The sequence below is a fragment of the Mustela nigripes genome, chromosome 1, assembly GCF_022355385.1.
Source record: "Mustela nigripes isolate SB6536 chromosome 1, MUSNIG.SB6536, whole genome shotgun sequence".
Classification (NCBI taxonomy): Eukaryota; Metazoa; Chordata; class Mammalia; order Carnivora; family Mustelidae; genus Mustela; species Mustela nigripes.
In genome coordinates, this window is record NC_081557.1 from 5,814,635 (window position 1) to 5,837,847 (window position 23,213).

The window sequence follows — 23,213 nt, forward strand, 5'->3', positions numbered from 1 at the left end:
TCCTCCGCCTCCAGTTTAGCCGTCCGAGGTATTGCCTATGTGTGCTGCAGGAGGAATGTGTGTATCTGAACCATTGCGCCTTCCCCTATCTCCGTTTCGCGAGTTAAAAGGTTTTTCCCCTTCATATTGCTCTCCTCGTCTTACTGGTTGGAGTGGAGAAGGGCTGAAATAACGCTCCTTTTTATTGGCCTTACCTGCCCAAACCTAATTCGAGGACCCTTGACCTCTGACCCAGGATGGCGGCGCCCGAAGCCGTCGCTCTTGCTGTCTCCCTGAGGTGATCTAAGGGCCAGGATCCTCGCGTCATGTCGAAGCTGAGTCGGGCCACTCGGGCCCTCAGGAAGCCCGAGGCCGGCGGCGTCATCCGGACCATCGTGCGGGCAGGCCAGGCCATGCCCGGGCCCCCACTAGGCCCCATCCTGGGTCAGGTGCACCCGCGGCTGGAACTGGGAGCGGGAGGCGCCGTGGGGTGGGAGCTAGGACGCGGTGGACCGTGCGGGCTCTGACGCCAGGGAGGCTTCGGCTTAAAGCTCGGCTCTGCTGCCCACACGCTTTTTGTCTTGGCGTTCGTTCCGTAACCTCTTCGAGCTTCCTCGGTCGTTCCTCAGCGGGCTGTTGGGAGGAGAGGGGCTGATGCGTGCAGGTCGTCGCGCGGGGAGTGTCAGTGGAGTCTGGGTAGCGGAAGGCGTGCGGGGACGTCCGGGGGTCAAGACGAAGTGGGAAGCGGGCGGAAGACTCTCCTGGATGTCCTCGCCGCACTAACGCCCGTGCTTCCCACCCAGAGAGGTGTTTCCATCAACCAGTTCTGCAAGGAGTTCAACGAGAAGACAAAGGACATCAAAGAAGGCATTCCTTTGCCTACCAAGATTTTTGTGAAGGTGCGCGGTCGGGACTCTGATCCTGTGTGGCTTTAAGTGTTTAGTTTAGTCCCAGTCAGTATGCAGTGTTGTCTTCGTTCTGGGTGTCCAGTGTAGGGATTCATCAGGTCCCTACATCACCTGCCCCCTGCTCGTTGCCACGAGTGCTCTCCTCAGTCCCCATCGCCTAGTGGTCCTGTTTCTTTTTCTTTGCCTTTAGTCTTCTTAGTTCCTGAGGAACTGGTCCCCTGGGGTTGCTGCTCTGCTTCTAACTTTGGGAGAGGCTCTTCCCATTAGGGACTCCCACTTTCCCCATTTACAGGGTGGAGACGAGGCGGTATCTTTTCCTTTTTTTTTTTTTTTTTTTTAAGATTTTAATTTATTTGACAGACAGAGATCACAAGTAGGCAGAGAGGCAGGCAGAGAGAGAGAGAGGAAGGGAAGCAATCCCAGCACCCTGGGATCATGACCTGAGCCGAAGGCAGAGGCTTAACCCACTGAGCCACCCAGGCGCCCCGAGGCGGTATCTTCTCTGAACCCATCTTGCCATATTGCAGTTCCTCCCTTTGCCTCTCCATTTCACTGGGGCTTCTAGAGCAGAGTTGGGCCTGGACTAGAGGTGACTAAGCTGTTAGCTACAGATTTATTTTCGCTGTGGTTTCATGGTCTCTTAGATGGACACCGTTGGAAGATGAGTCAAGGGAAGAGGGGACAGAAGTTAGAGGTTCTCTGGGCTGAGGCAGCAGCGGTTAAGGGAGACAGGAGATATTCTCATGTATTTTCTTTCCTATGAAGCCTGACAGGACATTTGAAATCAAAATTGGACAACCCACTGTTTCCTACTTCCTGAAAGCAGCTGCTGGGATTGAGAAGGGGGCCCGGCAGACAGGTAAGGGTCAGGGTGGGCACCTGGGATTCTGGGGGGCTCTAGAAGGAAGCAGGGACACCTGAAGGCCGACTTGTTTCTTCCTCCCAGGGAAGGAAGTGGCAGGCCTGGTGACCTTGAAGCATGTGTACGAGATCGCCCAAGTTAAAGCTCAGGACGAGGCCTTCGCCCTGCAGGATGTGCCCCTGTCTTCTGTGGTTCGCTCCATCATTGGCTCTGCCCGTTCCCTGGGCATTCGTGTGGTGAAGGAGTGAGTGTCTCGGGAAGGTGCAGGGTGAGGGCAGGGCTTGGAAAGTTCTTGACTCTGAGGCAAAGCCAAGAGGGCCTATTACAGTGGGAGGGTCAGCTTCTGAGTCAAGGACCTTGGATTCTTGCGAATGGGGAGCCTTATTCATCCGTGTGGAATAAGAATATTAAATACTTGTTATGGGTTAGACGTTGTTCTGGACATTGGATACAGCTAGGAACGAGGTAGCCATGCTCGGCCCCACTCCCACAGAGCTCCAAGTTCAAGGCTGGAGGCAGATGCTAAGTGGAGAATTAGGCTGCTGAATAGTCCGTGTTGACAAAAGGAAATGCAGGTGTCTGGAGAACAGAGAATAGAGTTCCTGATTTGGCCTGGCGTGTCAGTGAGGACTGCAGAGAGGAGGTGACATCTAAGCAGAGACTTGGAAAAGGAGGTCAAGGACTGGGGCAAGCATTCCAGGCAGTGGAAGGTTCCCTGTGAAGGACAGAAGGTGACAAAGGAAGCAAAGAAGTGCTGTCTGCTCTGGCGTGTGGTGCTGGAAGCAGAGTGGGGAATGGGAAGAGAGGTGAGGCAGAAGGACCAGTTGGGAAGGCTGGAAGCTGTTTCTAATTGTCTCAAGTTCAAAACTGATCCCAAGGCCAACAGGGGGCCCCCTCTTGGGATGACCTCAGGGATTATTTCTTTGAAGTGAGTTGGCTAGGAGGGCATCTGACTCAGACAGCAGCAGGGGCAGCACTTGGTCCTTCATGGGCCTCTTGCTGCTGACGTCACATCCCATGCTGAGGGATGTTTCCCCAAGGGAAGTGGGGGTTAAGCACGGTATAGGGATAGACTTGACTTTTTGCAAACCTTTGCTCTTACTAGGAGTGCAGAGGTGAGTCAGTTTGACCCCCGCTTTTGGTGGGCACAGGTGCACAGCCTGATGACTTCTTTGTACAAAGTGTTTGGGGGCCAGAGGAAGGGGGGCTGTTAATCTGGACTGGAGTATGGCAGAGGCCTCAAAGGACTGGTGGGACTTTACGAAGGGAATATAAGGTAGGGGTGGGGGTAGGATGGCGAAGCTGTGGAGGGTGGGGAGTTCAGGGAGGGAGAAGGGGCTCTGAGACAGGGGCGTGGGCCCTGTGAGCTCCCCAGGAGTGACTGGTCACTCACTCTGTTTTTCTGCACCTGTTTTTCAGCCTCAGTCCAGAAGAGCTGGCAGCTTTCCAGAAGGAGCGAGCCGAATTCCTGGCTGCCCAGAAAGAGGCAGATTTGGCAGCACAGGCGGAAGCTGCCAAGAAGTGACCCCTGTCCCCCACGCTCCAGGGTTTTGAAGGGAGCAGCTGGCATGGAGGCCAGTTGGAAAAGCTGTGCCAAATGGGCGGAAGGGAGGCAACACCAAGCTGATTATTGTCTCCGTGACTTTAAATTATATATTTTTACGTGTATGACAGTATCAAGAGATCAAGCTTAAATAAACACCCTTTTGTCACCCACTCTTGACTTTTGCCTTGGGACCCGAGGGGAAAAGGACCAATGGCCATGGTAGCCAACATGGACAGACATTAGCTGCCATAAGGAAGCAGGGTCTTCATGCTGTTCTCATGCTGTGTAATCCGATCCTCAGCCAAGCAGAGCGCCGGCCCAGGTTCAGAATCGCGGGCAGAGGTAGCAGAGCTCCAGCCTCCTGACTGAAAATCCGAGAGAACGGGTGGAGGCCGGGGATGCAGAGGCTTAGATGTACAGAAGCAACACAGGTTGCTTATGCCTCCATCAAAAATAGCTCATCTCTTTGGAACTCAGCACCTCCCCAGAAACAGACTGCCCTGGGGACTAAGTCACAGCCCCAAGCAGAGTTCCTGTGCAGAGCACCTCGGGTCCCAGGGGCTACTTTTGGCCCATCTACTAAGGCGACTCTTGTCCTGGGAGAGGTGCTAGCTGAAAGTGAACTATTGTGAAGTTCATGACTGTGGGCCCACAGAAGCAAAGCTTCAGTGCACCTGCCCAAGCGGGGGGAGGCCTTTGGGAAGCCCCTGGCCTTTCGTTTTCCTCATTATCCAGAACATCAAGGATTCCTGTCTTCTCAAAGAGAGGAGGAGATGGGGTGGAAATGGGGTTCACGTTTACTGGGCATCTGTCTGGTGCTAGGAACTTTGTTTCACACCAAGATTTGGAAAGCATAGAAAAACACAACAACTAACCTGTAATCCCACCGCCCAGTGAGACTCCTGCTAGTACTTCGGTGTATATCTTTTTTTTTTTTTTTTAAGATTTTATTTATTTATTTGACAGACGGAGATCACAAGTAGGCTGAGAGACAGGCAGAAAGAGAGGAGGAAGCAGGCTCCCTGCTGAGCAGAGAGCCTGATGTGGGGCTTGATCCCAGGACCCTGGGATCATAACCTGGGCCGAAGGCAGCAGCTTAACCCACTGAGCCACCCAGGCGCTCCTGTATATCTTTACTGTGTTTCTTCGTGTGCGTATATAAATATATAAGTATGTAAGACTTATTATGTATAAATATATAAAACTTTTTTTCTTTTGAGAGAGTGGAGGGTGGGGGAGAGGGCAGAAGGAGAGAGAGAGAATCTGTTTTATTTTTTTTAAGATTTTATTTATGTGACAGAGAGAGCCCAAGCAGGAGGAGAGGGAGAAGCAGGCTCCCCACTGAGCAGAGAGCCAGACACGGGGCTCAATCCCAGGACGCTGGAATCATGGCCTGAGCCCAAGGCAGAGGCTTAACTGACTGAGCCACCCAGGCGCCCTAAGAGAGAATCTTAAGCAGACTTCACTTCACGTTCAATGTGCAGCCTATCGCAGGACTCAGCCTCAAACCCTGAGATCGTATTCTAAGCCGAAATCTAGAGTTGGATGCTTAGTCAACTGAGCCCCCCAGGTACACCTATATATAAGATTCTTCTTTTTTTTTTTTTTAGTATATATGATTTTTTAAGAAAAAAAAATTGGACTCATACTCTGGATACTGTTTTGTTCTGCATTTACTTGTTTTTTGTTTTTTCTTTTTAAGTTGAGGAGTTTATTAGGGAAATATGAGAGGCAAAGAATACCCCAAGTGACAGAAAGAAAATTCTGAACTTGTCCCTTCAAGCCAAGTGGAGGCCTGGAAGGACAAGAACTGGTGGGTTAGCACCAACATTCTCTGGCGGCCACCTTGCCAGGGCATAAGTGTCTCGGCCAGGACTGCCTCCCAAACCCCACCAAAGGTGAAAAGGAGACAAAGACTGTTCCCAGAATCAATGCAGAGACAATGAGAGCTGTAAGAAAAGTCTGAGAGAAAGAGAGGTGGGGAGGACCTTAACAGAGTTCCAGGCGTCTGGCTCTGAGCGCCTCATACATTGACGGATAGTTCTACAAAATGTTACTTCAAAGATAAAATGCCTAATGTTGGTTCCAAGAGCTTCCCTGGATGTCTTCCCACATGCCCCATCACACACCGACGTACATGGCAGAACCCAAAGGCCACACTTTTGAAAAAAAGCCTTTCCCACGTCGGCCTGCGTTCCATGAAGCAACTTCCCAGCAGCAGCATGGCATAGCTCTAGGTGAGGGTCTCACCTTTTGTCACCCGCGCTTCAATGTACTCTATTCTCCTTTCGAGGGCTGTCAATTTCTCGTCTTGAACGACGAGACATATCGAATGAGTTGAGAAAGTCCGCGATTTTCTTGATGCTGCTGGTGATGACCTCAATGTATTCTCGGTTCGCCCAGTCCTGGTGAATCTCCCGCTGCACCGGATCCTCTTGACCCGCCATGGTTGCCGCCTGACGACGAACCCTGCTTTTACTTGTTTTTTAAAATTATTTATTTTTTTTATTAAGTAAACTCCTGGGGCTCAAATTCAGAACCCTAAGATCCACAGTTGCTCTACTGGCTGAGCCAGCCAGGTCCCCTCAGTCTCTTTTTGCTTTTGAGTTGGCAACTATTTAGGGGGACCTGGCTGGCTCAGTTGGTCGAGCGTCTGCCTCTGGCTGAGGATGTGATCCCAGAGTCCTGGGATCGAGCCCTGCTTTGGGCTCATGACCTGAGCAGAAGGCAGATGCTTAACCTATAGAGCCATCCAGGCATCTCAAATTTTTTCTATGCCTATGTTTTATTTTATTTTTTATGTCTATTTTTTAAAGATTTTATTTATTTATTTGACAGAGAGAAACAGAGAGGGGACACAAGCGGAGGGAGTGGGAGAGGGAGAAGCAGGCTTCCTGCTGAGCAGGGAGCCTGATGCGGGGCTCGATCCCAGGACCCCGGTGTGGTAAGCCACCCTCCAAAACTGTCCCCAAAGATTCTCACCTTTTGGTCATTAACGCCCATCCACATTGCTCCAGGGTTGGCCTATGTCACCAGTAGACTACGGCAGAAGTAATGTTATGTCACTTCCAAGATTCGGTTATAAAAGACCCCATAGTTCCCATCTTGGTTGCTTTCTCGTCTTTGTTGTCAGACCCACCCGCCCCCCTGCTAGCCCTGGTCCTTGCAGCCACCAATCTGTTCTCCACCTCCCACCTCTGTGTGAGAGAGGTCTTTGTTCTCATTTCTAGAACGTTATGTAAGCGGATTCATACAGTATGTGTCCTTTTGAGATTATCTTTCTTCTCACTCAACATAATGCCTTTTTAAAATTTAATTTCTTTTCAGTGTAACAGAATTCATTGTTTATGCACCACACCCAGTGCTCCATGCAATCCGTGCCCTCCACAATACCTACCACCGGGCTCCCCCAACCTCCCCCCCCCGCCCCTTCAAAACCCTCAGATTGTTTTTCAGAGTCCATAGTCTCTCATGGTTCATCTCCCCTTCCAATTTCCCTCAATTCCCTTCTCTTCTCCATCTCCCCATGTCCTCCGTGTTATTTGTTATGCTCCACAAATAAGTGAAACCATATGATAATTGACTCTCTCGGCTTGACTTATTTCACTTAGCATAATCTCCTCCAGTCCCGTCCATGTTGCTACAAAAGTTGGGTATTCATCCTTTCTGATGGAGGCATAATACTCCATAGTGTATATAGTCCACATCTTTATCCATTCATCTGTTGAAGGACATCTTGGTTCTTTCCACAGTTTGGCGACCATGGCCATTGTTGCTATGAACATTGGGGTACAGATGGCCCTTCTTTTCACTACATCTGTATCTTTTTTTTAAAAATATTTTATTTATTTATTTGACAGAAAGAGATCACAAGTAGGCAGAGAGGCAGAGAGAGAGAGAGAGAGGAGGAAGCAGGCTCCCCGCTGAGCAGAGAGCCCGATGCGGGACTCGATCCTGGGACCCTGAGATCATGACCCAGAGCCAAAGGCAGCGGCTTAACCCACTGAGCCACCCAGGTGCCCCACTACATCTGTATCTTTGGGGTAAATACCCAGTAGTGCAATTGCAGGGTCATAGGGAAGCTCTACTTTTAAATTCTTAAGGAATCTCCACACTGTTCTCCAAAGTGGCTGCACCAACTTGCATTCCCACCAACAGTGTAAGAGGGTTCCCCTTTTTCCACATCCTCTCCAACACATGTTGTTTCCTGTCTTGCTAATTTTGGCCGTTCTAACTGGTGTAAGGTGGTATTTCAATGTGGTTTTAATTTGAATCTCCCTGATGGCTAGTGATGATGAACATTTTTTCATGTGTCTTTAGCCATTTGTATGTCTTCATTGGAGAAGTGTCTGTTCATGTCTTCTGCACATTTTTTGACATGGTTATCTGTTTTGTGTGTGTTGAGTTTGAGAAGTTCTTTATAGATCCTGGATATCAGCCTTTTGTCTGTACTGTCATTTGCAAATATCTTCTCCCATTCCGTGGGTTGCCTCTTTGTTTTGTTGACTGTTTCCTTTGCTGTGCAGAAGCTTTTGATCTTGATGAAGTCCCAAAAGTTCATTTTTGCTTTTGTTTCCTTTGCCTTTGGAGACATATCTTGAAAGAAGTTGCTGTGACTGATATCAAAGAGGTTACTGCCTATGTTCTCCTCTAGGATTCTGATGGATTCCTGTCTCACGTTGAGGTCTTTTATCCATTTTGAGTTTATCTTTGTGTATGGTGTAAGAGAATGGTCGAGGTTCATTCTTCTGCATATAGCTGTCCAATTTTCCAAGCACCATTTATTGAAGAGACTGTCTTTTTTCCACTGCATATTTTTTCCTGCTTTGTCGAAGATTATTTGACCATAGAGTTGAGGGTCCCTATCTGGGCTCTCTACTGTGTTCCACTGGCCTATGTGTCTGTTTTTATGCCAGTACCATGCTGTCTTGGTGATCACAACTTTGTAGTAAAGCTTGAAATCAGGTAGTGTGATGCTGCCAGTTTTGTTTTTCTTTTTCAACATTTCCTTAGCAGTTCGGGGTCTCTTCTGATTCCATACAAATTTTAGGATTATTTGCTCCAGCTCTTTGAAAAATACCGGTGGAATTTTCATTGGAATGGCATTAAAAGTATAGATTGCTCTAGGCAATATAGACATTTTAACAGTGTTTATTCTTCTGATCTAAGAGCATGGAGTGGTCTTCCATCTTTTTGTGTCTTATTCTTCAATTTCTTTCATGAATGTTCTGTAGTTCCTTGAGTACAAATTCCTTACCTCTTTGGTTAGGTTTATTCCCAGGTATCTTATGTTTCTTGGTGCTATAGTTAATGGAATGCCTTTTTTTTTTTCCAAAAAAGATTTTAAGTAATCTCTACACCTAATGTAGGGCTTGAACTCACAACCCCAAGATCGAGTCACATGTTCCACCAACTGAGCCAGCCAGGCGCCCCTTGGCATAATGTCTTTAAGATCCATCTAAGTCATCGTGTATCAGTAGCTCATTCCTTTTTATCGCTAAATAGAATCCCCACGCATGGATGTACCAGCCTGTCCATCATCCATCTGTTGAAGGCATTTTGTTGTTTCCACTTTTTTATTATCACAAATAAAGCTCTTAGGATCATGCCCGAAAGATCAGAATTTTCATTCCTCCAGACAAATGTCAAAGAGCACAATTGTTGAGTTGTATAGTAAGTGTATGTTTAGTGTTTTAAGAAATGGCAAAATTTCTTTTCAGAGTAACTGTATCATGTCACATGCCAAGCAGCAACACGGGAGAGATCCAGTTTCTGCACATTCTCACCAGTACCTCATGTTACCATCGTCATCGTTCGTCTTTAGTCCTTCTGATAGGCGGTTAGTGTATCTCATTGTGCTCTTAATTTATGTTTTCCTAGTGGTTAGTATTGTTGAGTATCTTTTCATGGGCTTATGCATATATATATTATACATATATGTTCTTTGGTGAGATGTGTCTTCATGTCTTTTGTCTGTTTTCTCATAGATTGTTTTTGTTGTTGTTGTTTTGTTTTGTTTTGTTTTTACTGTGTGTCTCAAGAGTTTTAGGTAGGAGTCTTTTGTCAGTTATGTGGTTTGAAAATATTCTCTCCCACTGAGTAGCTTGTCATTTTATCCTCTGAACAAGATCTTTCACAGAGAAAACTTTTGAATTTCAATGAAGCCGATTTTTCAAAAATTTTTTCTTTGATGGATCTTGCTGTTTGTGTCACAACTAAGAACTCTTCACCCAGCCCCTAGTACCTAAGTACCTAGGATTTTCTTTTGTGTTTTCTTCTACAACTTTTTTTAAAAAACATTTTTTAAAGATTTCATTTATATATTTGACAGACGGAGATCACAAGTAGGCAGAGAGGCGGGCAGAGATGGGGGGAGGGAAGCAGGTTCCCTGCTGAGCAGAGAGCCTGATTTGGGGCTTGATCCCAGGACCCTGGGATCAGGACCTGAGCCAAAGGCAGAGGCTTAACCCACTGAGCCACCCAGGTGTCCCTTCTTCTACAAGTTTTATATTTTACAGTTGTTATGTTGTTTTGTTTTGTTTAACTCTCTGTCTGCACCATAAAAACTTTTTTTTTTAATGGCCATGTCCTCTTAAACCATATCCACAGTATAATTATGTTTTACATTTAAATCTGTGACCCATTTTGAGTTAATTTTTGTTTTTGTTTTGTTGAATTAATTTTTGTAAAAGATGTCAGGCTTAGATTAATATTCTTCCCTCCCTCATCCACCCCCACCCCAAGGATATCTAACTTGTACCATTTGTTGAAAAAACTATTCTTCTGCCATTGAAGTGCTTTTGCAGTGTGAAAGGGCCATTTTTCTTCAGCTCTGAAAGACTAGGGGGAATTCCATTCTGCCCCTCAGGGAATTTGAGCTTAGCATTCCTTCCCATGCAGGTTTGGAATCTGGCAATTGTCTTGATGGGGAGACTGACCATGTGTTCGGACAGGCTCTCTGCCTCTTAAGCGTCTTTTGTCTTTAGCACCATGAGACTAGGGGGGATTTTTTTTCTTTTAGCTTTCCTCTCAGTCATCCAGTCTTTCCACACCCCAGTCTGGAATATAGCAACTATTCCATGGGGGAAAACAGACCATGCATTTGGGGGATCCTCTAATTTCCAATCCATTACACCAGCCCCTGCTGGCCACCCCAAAACTCACTACCAGTGGATTCCCTCTGTGAGGACTAAACCAATCAGCCTGCACCCAGAATAGGAACATTTCTCCAGGGAAGAAGATGATGGGACTGTCAACTTACACATGAAAAGGCTCTCTCCTCTCTGGGATTTTAGTAATTGTAGCTGTTGTTTCTACATTCCGCACACAACAGCCAGAGGGATGCTTAAACGTGTAATCATATCATGTCATTCACCTGCTCAAGTGTACTCAATGGATTCCTATTCCATGTGAAATCAAGTCTGAGCTTCTTACCAGTCGACACCCTTGATAATCTTTTCCCTTTGCTGACCTTGACCCAGCCACACTGATGTCCTCGCTATTCCTTAAACAGGTCACATCTTTTCTTTTAAACACCTCTTCTCTTGCCTTCCTTTGGTCTGGAACATTCTTATTTCTGTTTCTCACCTTTTAGGTCATAGCCCGATGTTAACTCCTTATTTTTTTAAAATATTTTTAAAGTTTTCAAAAGTAATCTCTACACTCAATGGAGAGTTTGAACTCACAACCCTGAGATCAAAAGTCACACGCTCTACTGATTAGAGCCAGACGGGTGCCCCAATGTTACCTCCTTACAAAAGTTTTATTTTCCTTTTTTTTTTTTTTAGAGAGATTTTATTTATTTATTAGAGAGAGAAAGGAAGAGAGCACAAGCTCGGGGAGCAGCAGGCAGAAGGAGAAACAGACTCCCCACTGAGCAGGGAGCCTGACCTGGGGCTTGATCCCAGGACCCTGGGATCATAACCTCAGCTGAAGGCAGACACCACTGACTGAGCCAGCCAGGCACCCTAATGTTAACTCCCTACAAAATTTTTTTCTGACACCACTCTAAGTTAGGTGAGTGTCCAGACTAGAGCTGTGGTTCTCTATCACGGGACCCTGATGCTTTCCCTTATTGTACATTCTGTGCACTCTTTAGACTGCTTGTTTATTTTTTGTTATGTCTCCCCACAACTAGAACATGAGCTCTGTGGGTCCAGCGACCTTGTCTGTCCTGTGCACCACTGTGTCCCCAGCACGCAGCACATTTTCTGGCACATACAGGTATTGCAAGTTTTTATCACATGGAAAAACGAAGCTGCGGAGTCAACACTTGAACTCAGTCTTTGACCCCAAAACTTGAGCCCTTTCTCCTACCTTCTGCTCTCAGGCCAGAGTTGGGACTGGTGGGAAGAGACTTGGCTGAGAGTAGAGCTGGCTTCTGCAGTGACTCCGGGAGAGCCATCGTGCAAGTCCTTTCCTCTCTCCCAGACTCAGTACATCCATTTGTTTCTAGTTGTGATTCTCTGAGCCACAGGGACCTTGCTGGGAAGAACAGAAACAGATCCCTCTCTGTCCAGCAGGGGGAGGAGTTGGCTTTCCTATTTTTTTTTCTCTGTGCTGGACAGCGCTGGCGCCTCCCGGGGACCTCTGGTTCGGGATGTTCCCCGGTGCCTCCTCATTAAAACGCTATCACCTGCCACCAAGAAAACCACCAGTAAGGTGATTCTTTTTTTCTCATATATTTAAATTTTTAAATTTTCGTTTATTTGATTTTTACTTTTTAAAAAACTTTTAATTTCAGCATAGATACAGAGTCATAGGAAAGTTAAATATACTCCATGCCTATTATTTCTGCCATTATTAACATCTTACACTTATTGGTACACTTGTCACAATTAATGAGCCAATACTGATACATTATTATTAACTAGAGTCCATAATTTATTAGGATTCCTCCCTCTCTCTCTCTTTTTAACCTCTGTCTTTTTCTGTCCCGGGATCCCATCCAGAATAACACTGCGTATCTCACTGTAATTTTTTTAGGATCCTCCGACTGTTTACAGCTTCTCAGATTTTTCTTTCCTTTTTGATGACCACCAGGGAGGTTTTTAGATGGGACTCTAGTGTGTGTCTTGAGCTTATGTTCACTTAAAATTTGAAGCTGAGAGTTACCACCTTTTGCCTTCTGGGGAACTCAGGAACAAGTTTTTGGGGTAGAAATTGGTGACTTTCTACTCAAAGCCTTGGACTGCTCTTCAGAAATGGTCCTCTCAGTCAAATATTTCTCGTGTGCCTGCTATGAACTCAGCCCTGTCTGTGCATGGTGCCTCAGGGGAGGGAAGCTAAGACCAGGTCCTGGGGCTTACAGTTCAGTTCTTCTGCCCGAGTGGGAGGACAGATGCACAGGAAGGCAGAGGGCAAGACTTCGCCTTTCCTGTTTCTCCCAAGGATAAATCCAAGGTGCAAAAGGGATGACAGGTCCCTGGAATGTCTTCCTTCCTGTGGGACCCTCTCAAGGGCATGATCCTGGGGCTGGAGGATCTGGAATGAGAGGAAATTTAGGGGATTCTCAGTGTCATGACCTCAGCTCCTGGAGTCCAGCCCAGTATTTCACTGGAGGACGACTGGAGTGTCCTTCCTCTCCTTGAGAAAGAAACTTCTCTGAGACTCGATGGTCACCAGTGCTTTCTAACTCACTTTAATAAGCTAAGTCTGTTCTGTACTCCTCAGCTTATAAAGACCCAGTCGAGTTCTAGCAACATCTTTGAGAAGTTCACACCTTTTCCTTCAGTCCCGTTTTACCTGTGAAGAAACCAAGGCTCAGGTCTCACTCAGCAAAAAATTGTTGGAGGTGGGATTTGAATCCAGGTCTGTCTCTTTTTTCATTCTCCCGCCTGCCACCACACCCTGTGGCCATTGGGCACTCAAGTTTGGAGGAAAATAGCATTTTTGAAAAGTTTTTCTCTTGACCCAGTTAGTTATATTTTATATTCCACACCCAAGCTGGGGGTCTTCTCTAGCTTGTAGACCTGGAGGGGAAGAGGATCCTGCCCCAGCCCAAGTCTGACCTTCTCAGGTGCTCTGGAATGGGACAATATGAGATGGTGATTCAGCAGCTTTGGGAACAGAGAGGACCCCCCAGAACTCAGATGCATTGATGTGGGTATGTTGCCCACCTGTGTGGGGCAAATCACTTGTTACCTGAGATCCGCAGTTTCTCCATTGGTGAAATGGTGCTAATATGCCTGTCTAGAGGCTTTATTGTAGTGAACAAGGGATGTGAAAGTGTTTATCCACAGAAAGTCCTATCAGAGATAACGCAGGTGGTTATCATTTCCAGCGAGAAGATGCAGAGCCCCAAAGGGAAGTTGCTTCCCTGCAGGACCAGGCTGAAGACAGACTCATGTTCTGGAACTTCAAACCCATGTGCTGGAAAATGTCAAGTTGAATCCCCTGCCCATCCCCAAGCCCTTCTGCTCCCTCCCACATTGTGAGCACTGTGAGCCTGGAGCAGGAAGGAGGCTCCAATACCCTCTAATATTTTATGCCAAAACATCTTGAAGGCAAGAGGCTGCATCTGTTTGGGCTCCAAACTCTCCAGCTTCTAGCACAGAGTGGGCCACACCCTGCACGCTCGTGTTGAGTGAAGGAATGAATGAGTGCGTGAGTGAAGGAGGAAACCCCAGGGCTCTCAGTAGGTCCAGACTTTGCCTCCTGAGCTGCAGACTCCCACCTGGGCCTCCCAACCTTCTCCGAGCCCCACCCTTCCTTTTTCAGAGCAGTGCATGACACCATGGTACCAAAAAGGCAAACTGGACTTTATTATAAAGTTGGCTACAAAGTCACCGCAGCACCACGCAGTGGCCACCTGGGCAGACCCAGGCAGCCTGGCAGCCGGGTGAGTCCCGCACCGGGTACACGCACTCGTGCAAGCACACGTGTGACAGCGGCAGGTCTGCCTTCCTCCATCGGAAAGGAACGTAGCGTCTCTTCGCGCCCCCCACCCCAGGCGCGGGGCGCAAAAGTCACAAGAAGGGCCGCCAGGGCGGCAGAGTCCATCGGAATTGAAATCCCGTTACTGGTGTGTAGAGAATTCTACGTGGGTGTCAAGAGCCCCTGAGGGCACAGGCTGGCCCAGGTGGGCGCTGCCTTTCCCCCACCAAGGCCCAGGGGTGGCTTGGCCCCCCAGGAGTGGAGAACTGGCCCAGGCCCATGGGGTAGTGCGGGGGGTGGGGAAGTGAGACTCCCCCATTCTCCGCTTGAAATCCCATTCAAGGAAACTCACTACGAGTGAATACAGATTGAAATGGAAATTGGGATTGCTTGAAGTCTCTAAGTTTTAAAAAGAAGCTCCCCTCCCTTGCCCTCCCACCTCCCCCCCCCAACATCCTGCAGGGCCTGGGGAATCAGATATATCCCCCTCTGGCCCCCAGAATCCCCCCAACAGTCCCGGGGGGGTGGAGAGCGGCTCCACGTCTTGATGACAATATGCCATACTTGACGACGTTAAGTCACAGACTTATTCAAAACGTTGGTTCCCCTCCACTTCCATCTGGAGAGAGAGAGAGAGAGAGAGAGAGAGAGAGAGATGACAGTCAGTAAGATCATTGGGGAAGACAGGTTGAGGATGCGGCACACTGTCGGCACATAGCACAGGCCTCAGTTATGTTGGTCCAATGACTGAGTGACCACCAGAGGCTCAGCAGGAGAAGGGACCAGTCTGGGTGAGGGAGTGAAACTACGACTATTGTTTAGGAAAGGAGGGAGCCATGGGCAAGGAGCTTCCAATGGGCCAGGGGCTGAGTTTCACTTTCCTCCTTTCCCAAACTCTTGCAAACTCTTGCTCTGTATTCACTTTAGGGGGCAGGAATACTGAGATAGAACTCTAATCCCTCTTCCCTCAGTTGGTTGTATGACCTTAAGCAAGTTTCTTTAACTCTGGGACTTTCGTTTTCTTCACCTGTGAAATAGGTGGTGATGGCTGATCTAGGTCCCTCACAGAATGAAGAACAAGCCATTAACCAAGGATTCTCTTGCACTTTATGCCTCATCCCTGACCCCTGCCCTCTAGGCCTACTTGTCCAGAACGTCTATGCTAAGTTTTTTTCTAGTTCTTCTCTTCTTCTCTTCTACTACCCTGGGCAGTAAAGGTTGTTATGCCTTTAATAAAATTAAGGTACAGAAAGGGGAATTTTTACTCGTCTAATTCTACCAGCATCTCATTGATGGGGCAGGGACTTAGGGTCCCAAACACTTTGGCCGGACTCACCTTCGTGGAAGCTGTCTTGAACTTGGCTCTGGAGTTGATGCAACTCATCAGTAAACCCATCGTAGGGGAACGCTGAGACACCTGTCTCAAAGGCGGTTTCGTATGTGGCCAGGTCCTCCAGGAAGCTGTGGTCTTCTGGGGACAGGTTGTTGCAAGGCGGTGAGGCCCCTCCTGGGACCGCTGCCTCAGGATCCCCTGAACTCCATTCCCCATTGGGGTCTGGGGTAGAGAGATCCATGAAGATGTCTTCCACGGGCGTCTCTTCCAGGAATATGTTATCAGGGTCAGCCAGGAAATCCAGCTCCTGGCATTTCCAGGGTTTCAGGTCCAGGCTGAGCACAGGGGGACCAGCCCCCGGAAGGGACAGGTTGGAGTCCAGGGGTTCCAGACCTCCAAGTGGCTCCAGGCCACCCGTGCCAGCCTCAGCTGAGAAGGGCCTGTCCATGCCCTGAGCCAACTGGCTGATCTGCTGGATGAGGCGGTCTATCTCATTCTGCTCCTTCTCAGAGTAGTGGAAGAAACTCTGCTTGACTGGAGAGGCCTCAGGTGTAAGCAGGCCTTCGGGCACCAGAGGGACGTCCACAGAGAGGGGTCCCCGCAGCTGGGCTAAGGCCAGGAGCGTGCAGTCCCCATTACCAGGGCTGCTAGGACTTGGGGGCAACTTCTCATAGAGAAAACTGCATCCCTCCTGGGTGAAGTAAGTCTTGGTGGGATTGGGGCTCAGTTGCTCTGGGAAAGTTTGGCTGGGGCTGTTGAGGTGTGCTTGGAATGCTGTGCTGGGAGGAGTCAGCTGCTCATGGGCGGGGCTGCCCAGAGACTCTGGGAAGGTAGCAGTGCTGGGAAGGAGCTGGTCTGGGAAGGCAGAGGTGCAGGGAGTCAATTGATCTTCATAGCTTCTGGCTGAGGTTTCGGTCAGCTGGCCCTGAAGTGGGCTGGTCAGTGGATCCGGGAAGGTTGCACTGCTGGGCGTCAGTTGATCAGAAAATGTTGCGGTGCTTGGAGTCAGCTGTTCTTGGAGAGAGCTGGAAGGAGTGGACAGGTGGGTCTGGAAGGGCTCGTGGAGGCTGAAGAGGAAGGCACAGCCTCCTGGCTGGTGAGGAGTGTAGGGTGGGGTGCACACAAGATCCTTGCTCAGGTCTGCTTGAAGAGAAGGCTGAGAGCCAGACGGGAATGCCAGGTAACTAAAACCCAGCTCTTTTTGGGATTGGGGAAGCTCTTCTGATGTTGAAGCAGCACCCAGTTCTGGAGCACTAGGGAAATTGGTGCTTCTGGGAACCCCCAGGGCTGGGGTGAAGAGTGGGTTGGGGCTGGAACATTGCTCTTGGGAGAGGATGTTCTCAGGGAATGAGGGCAGCATTGTTGGGGTGCCCAGGACATAGGCTGCCTGGGTATTTTCAGAATTCAGCTGCTGGCGGAGGCTCCAGGCTTCCGTGTCACTGGAGAGGAGAGAAGAGGCAGATGGTAAGGGCTTGGTGGTCTTTCCCAGAGAAGTTCCCCGATTTGTATCTCCTCTATGTCCATCTCAGCTGTCCTCCAAGCCCCTGCAGTGCAGCTCACCTGATTGGGTAGTTATTAGCAGTAATGGGGCCCTCTGGACCTTCTGAGTATAACAGGCAATAAATCCATGCCCAGCCTCCAGGCTTGGCCTGCAGTCTCACGACCATCTCTGCCTGAATATCTCCACTCTCAGCCACTGAAGGGAAAGAAGATATGAAGAATTAGGACGTCCATCAGGCAACAACACCTGAACTCCCCCTTTTCTGGCCTCTCCACTGAATTGGGATATCAATGACATCTCTATTTCTGACTACCCTGACCTGCACCACTCAGCTCCCCACCTTGACCTCACCACTTGGAGTCCCCCAGTTCTGATTCTATTCTCACTTTGACTCCTTACCCTAAAGTTCATCCTATAGTATCCAAAATTGTTGGCCTCTGGCATCTCCCCAGCTAAGTCTTGAACACAGCCCTTCTTGGTTGGGTCTCCCATCACCTTTCCCAGCTCCCTGTCTTGTCCCCAGCCTCTCTGGACACTCACACAGGCGGTAGTGTTGAGCAGAAGCGTGGGCCAGGTCCTCAGGGTGCAGAAGTCCATACCATGATTTACAGAGCAGTTCACTGCGCTCAAAGCCCAGGTAGATTAGGACACTGGGAAGGTGGAAAGGGTGAGGTCAGCTTTCTGTTTTCCCTGCTTTATACCCAGGCATCTCACTCCCTCCCAGGCCCTCTGCCCCCTTATACCCCATCCTCCCTGCCCCTGACTCCAGAATCTAGGGTCCCCTCATCTCTGGCTTGCCTTCCTTCTGGAGTCTGAATGTTCTTGGCTTACCTCTCAGAGATGTCCAGTAGGGCCAGGTCCTTAGCATGACGGCTCTGGAACATGGCCAGGAAGAGTGAAGCAGGGCCAGGGCCAGGACCAGGACGAGGTCTTGGTTCCAGTGGGGCACAGAAAGCTGTAAAAACGGGGTTTCCTGCCCAGTAGGCTCCAGGCGGATGAGCATGGAATCGGCCTCGAATAAGCACCAGTTTGTTGCCTGCACTCTGGCGCCTGAGAGACTTGGAGGTGTTGAAGCGACAGCGGAAGAGGCGATCTAGGTACATGAAGAGAAAAACTGATAAGAAGGTGGATCGTTGCAAGACATAGCAGGTGGGGAGGAGCAGGGAAGCAGGAAGGAAGTTTAATTGAGGGAGGGAGAAGGGATTCTTACCAGTGTCCAGGGCAGAGGGCAGAGTGAGCTGCTGGCGCACAGTTAGGTGGTCAGCTGGGTCAATGATGTCATAGATACTGTCACCCTGGGCAACCAGGTCCACCTGAAAAAAGGTGAAGAAGAGATGAGATGATATTTCGTGAAGGAAGCAAGGGCCAATCCTTGATACATAGCGTCTGTCAAGGTATAACCCCCCTCTCCTCAGTAATTCTCAGATTCTCAAAAGTGGAAAACTCATTGTGTCCCATATGCACCCCAGCCCAAATTGAGAGGACTCTAACCACTCACCATGGAGTGGCCCAGATGTTCGCTCACACTCTCAGACAGATAAAGTAGCTTTCCCTCTGCTGTGAACACGAGTAGAAATCCAGGTAGTGCCGCCACTATGTCTTCAAGCTCTTGAGATGAGAGAAGTCCTGTGGGGCCCGCCAGAGGAGTGCCTGCAGGGTAAGAAGACATGGTGGGTCAGGAGTAAAACTGGGAGGCAAAGCGTAAGTGAGGAAAGCATGGACTGAGTTTCAGAAAATCCGGAGGAATTTTTCATGAACCTGCCTCTGCACGAACCTGTTGACCCGCTGCCTGCAGCTCTTTCCAGGGAACCTGTTGCTGGATCTCCCTAGCCAGAGAGCCCTTTGACTCCTAAGTCGGGGCTGGATCTTTCTTAGCCCCGAATTTCAGACCCACGGACAGCGCTCAAAAACCGACTGGGTGCTCAGCACCGCGGGCAGCGCCTTGCTGCACGGTCGCGCTATCAGCACCGCGGACAGCGCTGCAAAGGCGGCAGAACAGCCCACTTTCCTCGTAGACAACCGTGGAAGCACTTGCCCGGGTTTTGGTATCCATCCCTGCAACTTCCCGGGCTCCTGGAGCGCCTCTGCGCTTGTGGGAACTAGGGCCATTCTTTCCTGGCTCTCCTTCTTCCGTAAGTCTGGCACCGGGGACCTTATCCAGGCTCTTACCCACATCTAGAACTAAGGCGAGGTCTGAACAGAGCTCATAAGGAAAAGTAGGAAGTCCTGAGTTCCCCAAGTCTCCCTTCTCTCCCCAGCTCTCCGCCACACTGCCCTGGACATGCAGCAGTCTCCGTGGGTTCCCTTAGCTCCATTGCTCCCAGTTTCCAGCAGCCCCGGTTTGCTCACCTCCAGCGAAGAAGACGCCCTTGCGGGTGTAGATGCAAGCAAGGCTCATAATGTGCAGGTAGGACAGCCGGACCTTGTCCGCTTCGGCCAGAGGCAGCAGCTCCTTGAGGTTCCGGATCTCAGCGTTGATCTGGTCGCGGCGCGCCTTGGAGGCGCCCTTGGTGGAGCGGTACATGACTAGCGGCTGCAGAGCTCCAGCTCCGGTGCTCCGAACACCTGCGCTCCGGTCCAGACGCACCGGTGGCTTCTTCCTTCTTGCTTCCCCGTCTCTCGCTCAGGCTCTCTCTCTCCTTCTCTCTCCTCTCCTGGGCTCCGCTCGGCTGCGCTGCCCCCGTCGCCTGCTTCGTTCCGCCTTATATAGCTCCTGCTAGGCGTGGGGGGCTCGCTTTAGAGAAAGGGGGGGCGGGAAAGCAGGAGGCTGGGCTAAGCAAGCTGCAGCGGGAGCCGCTGCCTGGGGAGGGGGGAGCGCTCCTCCTCCCTCCCTGGCTCCCAACGTCATCCCATGACGTAGAATGAGAGCGGGAGGGGGGACGGGAGGAGGGGGAGAACGGAGGCTGCGGAGGGGGCCGCGGCTGGCAGCAGCTGAGCTGAGAAGCAGGCGCTGCGCTAGGAAACCCTGAAAGGGGGTGCAGGGCGCCAGGGGTCCAAATGTATTCAGCTGAGGGAAGGGACAAGGGCAAGGGTTAGGGCAGTCTGAAGCCCCTGGCAGGAGAGTCTGTAGAGGGGAGGGAGGGACTATTTCCGACATCAATTTTTCTAAGGTAATAAGGAAATGGGGGAGGCGCGGGGTCGTCTACAAATTCTTCCCTGCTATTCGCCAAAGGTCACGTTCACACGTGGAGAAGTAGGACCCTCCTTGGCCTCTGTGGGATGGGTCGCAGCTGAGGTTTCTCTCTAGGGATTACTCAATCTGGGATTCCCTTAGTCACTTTCAAAGAACAAATCTCCTCCCCCAACCCTTTCGAAACACAGGTCTTGGCATTTAGCGGGGGGCATTACATGGAAGTCTAAGTCTCTAGGGTGGGGTGAAAAGGGGGTCCTGAGGGAGAGGGACTGGCTGAATTTGGCCTTGGTTCTAGTTTCCCACAACCAAGAATAGCAACGCCAACACCAACGCTGTAGTCTGCAGTGATTCTCGGTTTCCCTGTCAACTCATTAACTGCAGTCACTAACAAGGGAAACTGAGGCAGGGTCCCAGGGCACCGTGAGAATCTCGGTCTGCACCTAGGTATCCCTTCCCCCACCCCGTTGCCAGCCCCCAGAGCGAGCGGTTCCCCCCGCCCGACTGCAAGCCTCGGTCTCCCGGCGGGCCGGGGGCGGGGGCGGGGCCGGGGGAATCCCAGCTCCATATTAGGACAGGAATCCTCCGGCGGCTGCCGCGGCGGCGGCGGCGGCGGGCGGGGCCTGGCTGCCTCCGCACCGCTCCGGAGGGCTCCCCCCGTCTCTGGCGGGGAAGATTGGGAAGCAGCAAAGAAACGAGGGGGCTGTGCTGCACCATCCGAGATCCCTGCACCTGCCAGGGACCCCGTAGTTCCGTCGGGCTGTCCTCCGTACCCCTCTCCAACCCCCTCCCCATCTTCCGCACTAGGACTCCTTGTTCTGTCTCTTAACCTTCAACTCTCCACATCCTCCTCCTTCGGCCCCGACTAGTTTATCAATCTCATTGCCTGCCTGGTGTTCTGTTTCAGCTTTGAACCCCCCCCCCCCAAGAAAAATTTCCCCTTCTACTCTCTCCAGATTCCCCGCCTCTCTTCATCAGTTTTGTCTCCACATCCTGTCATCTTTGCCCTCTATCTTCTTCTTTCTTTTTTTCTCTTTTCAGCACAGTTAGTTGCTGTCCACGGGGGCTGAGGGGAGCCTTTCTTTCCCCTAGACTTCCATAAAAGGAGAAGGCTGTGGTCTAGGGGACATTTTATGTGAAATCTTATGGTAGACTAAGGATCTGTGTGAAAGTATGAAGAGGCTGAAAATAAGACCACTTAAAAATTGGGGGAGAGGGTCTGGCCTGATGGTAGAAAGTCACATAGGAAGGGTGGAGATAAACTTTGGGGTCAAAGCAAAATTTGGGGTCAAGAAACTCCTCATCCCTTTGAGGAAATGTGGTGGCAAGAGAGGCAGAGTGGGGGCAGAAGACAGCTGAGGAGAAGTGTGTCTCAGAAGAAGGCATCCGGGCACCCAGTCGTGACCTTTTGTGCCATTTTGGCAGAGGTTGGGGCCATCTCCATCATCCATCCTGTGTTCAGTGGCGCAACTGGGAGGAAGGGAAGAGGTGTGTGTGCCTGTCTGTCTGCCACTATCTCTAACCCTATTTATCTGGATTACAGAGAAATCATTCCCTCAGGAAGTACACCTCTGTTCCACTTCCATCTGTATCTGACCTCTGGTGCACCCACCCACCCCTCCCTCAAGCTTCTGTTTGGACAAGCCCTTTGGTCCAATGATCTTTGGACCATTCTTGTATGGAAATCGGGGGCAGTGTTCCTGATTTCTTCACCTAGTGATGCTTTAGCCTTGGCTGGGAGACAATCTTAGCATCCCCTTCTAGGATAAGAACTGTTGGTCTTGTCCATCCAGTCTCCAAGGAGCTGAACGGAGAATGGGGCACTGACCGCTGTCCATGGTTCTGAAAAAAATCACCCGGAAAAATAATTTGGCCATGATTAAAGAAGAGCTTGAGTTCACACAAGCCTCAGAATGAGGTCCCAGTTAGTTAATCTCCTTAGAGGATGAATGGGGGGGGGTGGTTAGGGTCCCAAGGTTTCTGAGCTGGAAGAGTAAAATTAGCATGAGAGAAGAACTAGCTCAAGGGAAGAATCCTTGCATTTTTCCAGAATGGGCTGGGGGGAAGTCCCTCTGGAAGGAAAGAAGGGTCTAGAAAAGGATAAGGGAGGGGGACGAGAAGGGCTCATCCTATTTCACCCATTCTAATTCAAGTTGAGAAGCTCTGTGTGCCCCAATGTCTCCTCTCCCTAGGCCAGCTCCCACTCCCCTTGCCTCCCACCTCCGTGAAGCTATTTTTAACTGAGCAGAACCAAAAATAGCTTGGCAGCAGCTTCAGGCCGTGGGAGAGGAGCTATTTATATCACCAGTGACGGTTCCAAAATAGCAAGCAGGAGGAGGGGGGCGGCTGGCACGCTAGAGAGCTCCTGGCCGCTGCTAAAAATACTGGCAGTGTGAGTCATCCTGGCCAGGCTGAGTCACCCCACTCTCCCCCTCCTTGAATCGGCAGGCAGCAGCAGCAGCAGAACAGAACAGGCTAAGAATTGGAAGCTTGAGATGGGGGAGGAATCAGAGCCCATTGGCTATGGGAAAATGGGCAAGAAGCGAATTGAAAGAGGGGCTTTGGCTGGGGTGTCTGGGTGGCTCAGTCAGTTGAGCATCTAACTCTTCATCTCAGTTCAGGCCTTGATCTCAGGGTCCTGAGTTTGAGGCCTGCATTGTACTCCATGCTGGGTGTGGAGACTACTTTAAAAAATAGGGGCTTAGGGGTGAATGTGCAGAAGGAATGGGGAGAACAGGAGCCACCCCGCTAAACCCCATGGTTTGAGCCTGCAGTATTCTCAGCTATGCACTGCTGTTTAGTAATTCTTGGGCAGTTGAAGAGAGGGAGCCAGACTGAGAGTGTGCATGTGTCCATCTGTCCATTTGACTGTGACTGTATTTGTACGTCTGTGTCTGTCTGCATGTGTCTTTGTAGCTGTGTGTCTGTATCCCTGTATACCTATGCACTTGCCTATGCCTGCATCTGTATCTGTCTTTGTAAAAAATGTCCTCCACTTCCTGCGCTGTATGTAGTTCTATGTTTGTGTATGTGTTCATATGTTTGCAGTTTTCTGTGTGCCTCCCTGTCTCTGTGTTTG

The 23,213-nt window shown here is 50.0% G+C and overlaps 2 protein-coding genes and 1 pseudogene across 3 annotated transcripts; 1 reads left to right on the top strand and 2 right to left on the bottom strand.

Moving 5' to 3' along the window:
• Positions 1-200: 200 nt before the first annotated feature.
• Positions 201-3,465, top strand: MRPL11 (mitochondrial ribosomal protein L11). The gene is made up of 5 exons (XM_059382835.1): positions 201-428; positions 783-878; positions 1,653-1,746; positions 1,834-1,993; positions 3,169-3,465. The coding sequence occupies exons 1-5, from the start codon at positions 306-308 to the stop codon at positions 3,272-3,274; spliced, it is 579 nt and encodes a 192-aa protein (XP_059238818.1). The 5' UTR covers positions 201-305; the 3' UTR covers positions 3,275-3,465.
• Positions 3,466-5,472: 2,007 nt separating this feature from the next.
• Positions 5,473-5,759, bottom strand: LOC132005605 (probable protein BRICK1; annotated as a pseudogene).
• An 8,944-nt stretch (positions 5,760-14,703) lies between these two features.
• NPAS4 (neuronal PAS domain protein 4) lies at positions 14,704-19,672 on the bottom strand. Of its 2 annotated transcripts, XM_059383182.1 has the most exons (8): positions 19,354-19,672; positions 18,503-18,654; positions 18,215-18,317; positions 17,836-18,097; positions 17,545-17,654; positions 17,064-17,199; positions 15,507-16,942; positions 14,704-14,789 (listed from the first exon to the last, which is right to left on the bottom strand). In XM_059383182.1, exons 1-8 carry the CDS (start codon positions 19,526-19,528, stop codon positions 14,761-14,763), a joined length of 2,403 nt encoding a protein of 800 aa, XP_059239165.1. In that variant the 5' UTR covers positions 19,529-19,672; the 3' UTR covers positions 14,704-14,760. The 2 variants fall into 2 exon arrangements, with proteins under 2 accessions (XP_059239165.1, XP_059239073.1); XM_059383090.1 differs by lacking the exons at positions 17,545-17,654; positions 18,215-18,317; positions 18,503-18,654; positions 19,354-19,672 and having other exon boundaries at positions 17,836-18,079.
• Between the last annotated feature and the right edge of the window lie 3,541 nt (positions 19,673-23,213).

Excerpts from the sequence above, each read along its gene's own strand:
- MRPL11 (XM_059382835.1), top strand. The coding sequence starts at position 306 with ATGTCGAAGCTGAGTCGGGCCACTCGGGCCCTCAGGAAGCCCGAGGCC. Across the intron at positions 1,747-1,833 it reads GAAGGGGGCCCGGCAGACAG|GGAAGGAAGTGGCAGGCCTG; the intron begins GTAAGGGTCAGG and ends TCTTCCTCCCAG. Across the intron at positions 1,994-3,168 it reads GGCATTCGTGTGGTGAAGGA|CCTCAGTCCAGAAGAGCTGG; the intron begins GTGAGTGTCTCG and ends CCTGTTTTTCAG.
- NPAS4 (XM_059383182.1), bottom strand. The coding sequence starts at position 19,528 with ATGTACCGCTCCACCAAGGGCGCCTCCAAGGCGCGCCGCGACCAGATC. Across the intron at positions 18,318-18,502 it reads AACATCTGGGCCACTCCATG|GTGGACCTGGTTGCCCAGGG; the intron begins GTGAGTGGTTAG and ends ACCTTTTTTCAG. Across the intron at positions 18,098-18,214 it reads GCCCTCTGCCCTGGACACTG|ATCGCCTCTTCCGCTGTCGC; the intron begins GTAAGAATCCCT and ends TCATGTACCTAG.